This window comes from Phytophthora parasitica (genome assembly GCF_000247585.1).
Source record: "Phytophthora parasitica INRA-310 unplaced genomic scaffold supercont2.10, whole genome shotgun sequence".
NCBI classification, from domain to species: Eukaryota; Oomycota; class Peronosporomycetes; order Peronosporales; family Peronosporaceae; genus Phytophthora; species Phytophthora nicotianae.
Window position 1 is genome coordinate 917,014 of NW_008648996.1, and position 7,176 is coordinate 924,189.

General features: G+C 49.3%; 3 protein-coding genes across 3 annotated transcripts; 1 reads left to right on the top strand and 2 right to left on the bottom strand.

The window, feature by feature from the left end:
• Positions 1 to 88: 88 nt before the first annotated feature.
• On the bottom strand, positions 89 to 2,049 carry PPTG_06825 (hypothetical protein). Its single transcript, XM_008900869.1, has one exon. It carries the CDS (start codon positions 1,651 to 1,653, stop codon positions 133 to 135), a length of 1,521 nt encoding a protein of 506 aa, XP_008899117.1. The 5' UTR covers positions 1,654 to 2,049; the 3' UTR covers positions 89 to 132.
• A 1,126-nt stretch (positions 2,050 to 3,175) lies between these two features.
• Positions 3,176 to 4,758, bottom strand: PPTG_06826 (hypothetical protein; the record flags this gene model as incomplete). The annotated part of the gene is made up of 1 exon (XM_008900870.1): positions 3,176 to 4,758. The coding sequence occupies exon 1, from the start codon at positions 4,718 to 4,720 to the stop codon at positions 3,176 to 3,178; it is 1,545 nt and encodes a 514-aa protein (XP_008899118.1). The 5' UTR covers positions 4,721 to 4,758.
• A 254-nt stretch (positions 4,759 to 5,012) lies between these two features.
• Positions 5,013 to 6,551, top strand: PPTG_06827 (hypothetical protein; the record flags this gene model as incomplete). Its single annotated transcript, XM_008900871.1, has 1 exon — positions 5,013 to 6,551. One exon carries the CDS (start codon positions 5,013 to 5,015, stop codon positions 6,549 to 6,551), a length of 1,539 nt encoding a protein of 512 aa, XP_008899119.1.
• Between the last annotated feature and the right edge of the window lie 625 nt (positions 6,552 to 7,176).

A 7,176-nucleotide genomic window follows, 5' to 3' on the forward strand; every position in this document is an offset into this window, starting at 1 on the left:
CCTATCAATGCCATTGATTCAATGGATGGCTTCAAGTAGCCGATTGGATTTGCGGTCATCACGATGCTGTCTCCAGTCAACACATCGGTGAAGCTTAAAGTAATTGTAAGAATATTTTCATTTATAGTAGTTTTAGGCATGGATGCCAAGACGCTTGAGTACGTCCTCCATCGTGTCATCCTTATTGATGCTGCTAGCGTTCTCGCAGATCTTGACGTAAGCGTTAAACAACGCACTGCCAACCTTCTCGTCCACCTTGTGGGCCAGCGAGTAGTTGAACGAGTTGACGGTCGAGAGCCAAATAGTCGACGACGTAGCCACGAATGGGATGGCACAGAAGGCGAACATGTCCTCCACCTCGAGCACGCCGTTAGAGGCCAAGATGTGCTTCTTCTTGTAGATATAACGTCCGAGGTTGGAGATAGTTGCGTCGCCCGTGCACGAGCTAGGGACCTTAAAGTCACCGAGCAGCTCTCCGACCTTCGGTTTGATGAGCTTGCGGTCCATAAGGAAGCACGGCATAGCCATCTCCAGTAGTTTATCGCCCTGCGCAGCCATCTGCAGCTTCGAAGTGCGAGCCAAGTCCCAGAACTTCTCCGTCTTCATGTTGACACCCTCGGTCGCCAGCCACTGGAGCGGAGTATTGGTCACGTACAGACCCACCTGTCGCTCCTTTGCGGGCTTCGGTACGCGTTGACGCATGTTGTAGCAGATATCGGCGACGAACCGGAACGGGCCGTCGGTCTCGTCCACACCATTGAGTTTATGGTCGACCTTGCTGGCGTGGTAGAAGGCCAGCACCAACATCGGAATCAGAGCTCCACCCAGTGTGACGCCCTCTTCCTTGCATTTACGCAGAGTATCGCGCATGTTCGTCGGGTTACCGGCCTGACTAAGTAACGTGGTACTGTTCTGTTCGAACGGGATACCAAAGTCCTTCTGATCCTCGCGCGGGGTCAGAACGGGCTTGAAAACCTTCATGAAGTTGACGAAAGCGGAGCCACCAACGAACGCCAACATGGTCTTGGCTAGAGGCTTGAGCCACCACGGGCCGCCGGTGAACCACATGTCGTAGAGTGACGGTCGCAACGGGAACTCGTTCACCGGTTTAGCCGCCTCAATCGACAGCAATGCGACGTCTTCGAGCGTGTCGTTGACGAAGATCTGACCCGAGTCGCCATCCGACATGATGTGGTCCGAGAAGAGGAAGAAGCGGGCTTTGTTCTCCGACCGATTGACCCATACAGTGAGGTAGAACATGAACTGTGTGAACCGGTCGAACGGGATGTGCGTCTCGGTCTGTACGAACTGATTCCAGTTCTTCCAGGCCGCGACGTCCTCGTTCGAGTCCGAAATTTCACGGACACGCAGCAGATTTTTGGCCGTGACATCGTCCAGCGTGATATGCGGCTGAACTTCGGCCATGAACTCCTCGTCCTTGACGACCAGTGCGCGCAGCCGTGGGTGACGGTTGAATGTGCGCATGACCGCAGTCGGAAGGAATTTGATCAATTGGTCCATGTCACCACTGATAGCGATAGCGTGGCAGCATTTGACCGACACGTCGGGTTCGGCAATACCGAAGCGCTCGATGGCACGCAGCGGGAAGCGGCGCTTGTCACCGACGACGCTTTCGTTCGAGATGCAGCTCATGGCTTCGGTTGGTCGGGAGCGTGTGAAGTGCCGGGCAAAATCCGTAGTGGCCCGATCAACCGATCGAGTACAAATTGATACCTAGCTGGGCGGGATCGGAGCGCTCGACAATCCTCCTGCAGCGATACAGGCGTGAACTTCCCGTGGTGGTGCTAGAGAGATTGGCGCGAGCACAAGACCGTCTTGAAGACGACGTTGGGCTCAGATACGTGGAGGTCCATGGCATCGACGCCCCGCCGGCCTGTCTGCCGCGCAATGCTGGCTCGTCATGCTGCACGCGCTTCGAGCATGACTCGCACTGGGATAGGCGCCAGTAAACGAGCCGAGGTGATCAGATCCGCAGCCATCAGAGCAAGTCTCAAGAGCTGACGAGGATGAAGAGAAAAGTATCTTTTGGTTTGGAGCGCAATGGCGGCGACCGTGAACCTAAGACGCCTCATTACGCAGCAATACATGTACATGAAGGCCTTGCACGACTGTATGGTCGAAGCGTGCAAATTGTAGACGTCCCGTTGCAACTTGCATCGATTCCCAGGAAGGTGTTGTCGATTTGTGTAGCCAAGTGTCACAAGTACCTTACAGAGACGCGCCGCCAGCGCTCGACCGCCTGATCTGGGCGAACAACACGCAAGGTCTTCTGTTGTTGCTGCTGTTGTTGTGCAGCCTGCACAGTGCAGGCAACCGAGAGATTTCTTCGAGGGAAACTTAGAGCCCTCGTCGACATGTACACTTTATCCAGGCACCGCGTTGTTCGAATTTATTGTGTATTGGCGATTCCCCTACGTGACGAGCACCGAAAACGAGATTGAAGCTGAAGAAGAGTGAGCTGATAACAGAGCTCCGCAGCTTGGTACTGTACTAAGTAAATACAACCTTAGAACAAGGCCTTCCATGCGGGACCAGCTATGGGATCAGTTTCGTTCGGTCGCTGCGAGCAGATTAGCAGGGGAGATCTCAATCCGGATAAATCCCTTGATGTTATGTTGTGTCTGAAAATATTCAACCAGCAACCCAACGTTTGTTTGCCTTATTCCACTCACAAACTGAACCTGTACGCACCGAGCGCGACATCGTGGGCGTAAATCTAGTACATGGAGTTTTAATTGCAGCTGGTGTGTTTACTCTCGTTTTTCAAAGCGTAAAAGCGAAACTTTGGTTGTGTTTCGACTATGAGTTAGCATAGCCCCTAGAAGGTGAATTCTTACAACAAAATACACGATTTTTAGACTAGTATAATAGTGATGTTGTGTTCTATATAAAGTATTCCCAGTCAGCGCTCGATTGAACATAGGTCGTCGCTAGGATGTCAATTGATAGTACTGCGAAAGTATTACTTGGTAGATTTGTTTTCGGAGACCGCAAAAGTGCTACGTCGAGCAAGTGAAACATTCATATCTTCTTATAAACATTTAGGTCGCTGTACCCATTCCTAACCATTCCAGACCGAGTTCCTCAGTTGGCAAAACTCTACCTCAGTTCAAGGGTCAAAATAATGAAACCAACTCGAATTCATGGTAGTTCTTCACGAGCTTAGATACATGCCTGACGAGATATGCACATTGACGAGCGAGACTGCGATCACAAATACGGCAAGAAAAGAATCATCCCGGTTGAGTTGCTCGAAGTCAATGCCTCGACGAATTTCGAGCGCACAAGCCACAAAGTCAACAATAATCTCGATGCCGAGTTGAAGCCCAGTGATGCTCGCATTGGTCCAGTGAACAGCTGTGATGCGACCACTAACGTTGTTTTCATAGTCTGCAAGCTGGTACTTTGGATGCGCTCCAAAGAAAAACAAAATCCCATATGAACACCCCATGGCAATGTACTCTGCGTGCATGTCCGAGTAAATCTCAGCGGCATGCAGCGATAATAATCGATGAACGCGATCTTGAATAGGGTCAACGATACGCAACGAGGATGTTGTTCTGTGTCGCGGTCCGTCCAGTTTTGAGATCTTCGTTGCCCACGTTGCCTCAGCTACAATCGGAGCTGAAGATAACGACCTTCGAGTAAGAATTCGATGCTCAGCCCACCTTACGTAGGCTGTTTTGCCAAGACGAATAACAATTTCAGCTGCTGCTAGGAGCAGAGAGCCAACCACAGTCATAGACGCATTATCCTGGCATAGTAGAACGGTACGAAGTTGCGTGTCCACTAAAATCGTAGGGGCCGCCACGATGATAGCCATAGTCCGCATGTTCGGCGTTCGTGTCTTCTTGGATAGAAAACTTTTCGCGAGCTCTTGTAGTCCCAACTTGACGATGATACTACTCATGGCAAATAGTGTTAAATACAACTGGGTTGTGATCTTGATGGAGCTCACAACGTGTACATACGCTGTAGCGAAGAGAGCAGATGCTATCAGCGGTAGGTCCTGGACAATTACTCGGAGAAAACGTCGTTTTCGAGCGAGTGCAGGATTAATACTTGGATTTGAGAGCTTCCGTTGCTCCCGTCGCATTAGCTGCTGCAGAGTCCGAGCTTGACCACGCACAGTCTCCGTTCGGAAGAGATGTCGAGCTTGAACTTCTGTATACCCAACGAACGCGTAGAAACAAATATGTGTAAAGTACACGCTAGTCTTGGACCTGTAGTTTTGCCCTGGTATTCTGGATAGTCCTATGCACCCGCCAACGACTGCGAGTGCCACTACGACGCAGTATGGAGATGTTAACCGAGCCAACCTCCTCACCCAGTGAATAAGTGGTAATCGATCCTTGAATTTGTCCGTGAGCTGCTCAGTACGCAACAAGGAGACGTAGATCGACACCGTGGCGATACAAAAGAAACAGTGAAACCACAGCATTTTAGCTACGAGGAACTCCTCGAACGATTGTTCACACGGTGTGAGTCCCGAAAAAACGTCACCAATACTGCAGCAAAACGCAAATAACCAGGAAATCGTCACACTCAGCAGAGAATTGCGAAGAACCTTGCGTAGAGTTCGCACTGTGCGCCACGCGATAGCTGTCGGCGAGTCCACCGGTAGAATGTCTGGGGAGGGGACACTTGTGACTATGGGATGGACGCGTTCACTTGCGAACATTGCGGGGCATGCAGGCATCTTTCGACATAAGATTAAGTGTATCGTCGAGCTAAAATGGTACGATCTAATAATGTTGTCCAGCCACGATTTTTTTTGTGGTTTGTGTGTGTGTTTTTTTTTGATAGCGATCGGCAGTGTTCTTCACAGTTCGGACACACATCACGACTTTGCCGAGAATATGGCCAACGCTGTTTCCTGGAAAAAAAAAGTGCCTCCATCATGCTGTAGTCATCACCTGTGATTGAAGGATTGATATGTTTAGATCCTCTTTATAAAGCCAACTTCATTATTTTATTTCTTCTTACGCGCTATGCTTACGATCGTGGCACTCGTACTTCGCACTCACCCGGTTGTTGAGGTTCTGGAGCAAAGCACCCATGCTATTTCCGATTTCTTAGGACCACCACCAAGTCTCATGCTCAGTGAAGCGTGCCAGTTTGGATCGATACGGCTACTGAACTGGATTTGGAGTACATGCTGCACGACATCCTCTACAAGGAGATCTGGATGGTCTCTCAGTAATTACTTACGATCAGACTCAAACTACCACAACTGGCAGTTCTCCAAGTCGCTGGAAGTAGCTGCTGGCAGAGGAGATTTACCGATGGTTAAGTGGCTTTTAGCGCATTTTTCGGGTTGTGAAGCCCCCGAAAGTGTCTGTAGTACAGCGCAAGAAAAGGGATATGTACATATCCTTTGGTTTCTATGGAAGCACCAATCCAATTGTCGAGGTTATGATAGCAAAAGTTCGACGTGCGACAGTGCACATTTTGGTGAAGCGGACGTGAAGCGAGAGTGTACGATTAAGTTTACGCGATCTATGTGGAGTCTTGAAATGATTCAAAAAGCTATCGAGAATGGGCAATTTGTGGAGTGTGTGAACGAAGGTATGTATGTCGACGATGGCGTTCGAGAGGCTGCTATCAAACACGCTTTAACACTCGGGAAATTTGACCTCGCACAGCAACTGTTGCCTAGAGGCAGGTGTATGTTGGACTATGCTGCCGGTTGTCCAAATATCGAAGTGATCGAGTGGATGTTTGCTTGCGGATATTTGCGACGTGATGGAAATCTCGCAGCGTCAACGATACCGGTTATAACTTCCAGTGGACGTCTAGAGCTTGCAGAAATGATTATCAAGTTACATTCTCCACTTCCTGAGAGTCATGAGTATTGGACGAAAGCATGGAGTGGAAGTCTGAAATCTGCGTGTAGTGCCGGAAGCTTGAAATTTCTGCAATGGCTTATGGATCACCCTCTTGGAGAAGAAGCACGCGAGATCATGAGAAGTAATAAAAGGAAGAATGGCTTACTGTGTGTAGCAGCTGAAAATGGGAGTGTTGATATTATGGACTATCTCTACGATAATGGACTGGCCGAAGATTATGATGAAGTCATGAAGATTGCAATCACGGAAGGCCAGACTAGCGCCGCGAAGTGGTTAATCCACCATCATTCATTTGATGCGAAGTCCAAAAGGTACATTCGAGCGATTTGCCGCTCTGTAGAAAATGGATACCCAGAGCTTTTGAGTTTTTTCCATGAGCTCGATTCGGTGACGTCTGTTGGCAACGCAGACACCAAGCGTAGACGGATTGATCATCCTGATTCATGGTGGTCATGCACGACTGATCCAATTTACTGGGCAGCGAAACGGGGCCAAATTGCCGTACTTGAATGGTTCCATTCAAATCGCCCCCAAAACTGTGATCTTTACGCAATGGAAGTTGCAGCGCGCCAAGGCCGCTTGGAAACGGTGAAGTGGCTGCACGTTAACCGCTCGGAGGGCTGTTCAAAGAGGGCGATAAATGGCGCTGCCGAAAACGGCCACCTCGATGTTGTGCAATGACTGCAAGCGAATCGATCCGAAGGGTGCACAGATATGTCGATGTATCGGGCAGCCGAAAATGGTCATTTGGAGATGATCAAGTGGTTGTTTGCGACCATGCCAGAGTCTCGTACGCACCTGGCAATTGACAGAGCTATAAGATCGGGCCATCTCCGCGTCGCAGACTGGCTGCTTGTGCGATATCCTGACTATAAGATTGGGAGCGAGCTGGAAGCGCACAAATCGTTAGTCGAAGCTGCGGCTAACTATTTCGAAACTCTTTTGTGGTTGCAGGCTCATGCCAGTTACGCATTCACTTCACGATTTCTGGAGAGAATCCGACAAGACATCTCGTGGCGTTCTCACGGCAAACAGCACTTGCTTCGCCATGTTTCGAATTGGCTGGATGAAAACTTCGCCGGGGAAACTCAAGAAAAGTAGCTGATGATACTCTGAAGCTGATGGTAAGGCCAGTGCATTGTGCGATGATTATCAACATGGTCCTTGATCGAAGCGATTGGCAAGTATTGCTATTTCATATATCGACATTTTATCTTCATGGTTATAAGAAGGTATGTGGTTTCAAAGTTGGTATTTCAAAATACATACTACAACATCCAATAACTGAATGTTTTTACCATAAAAA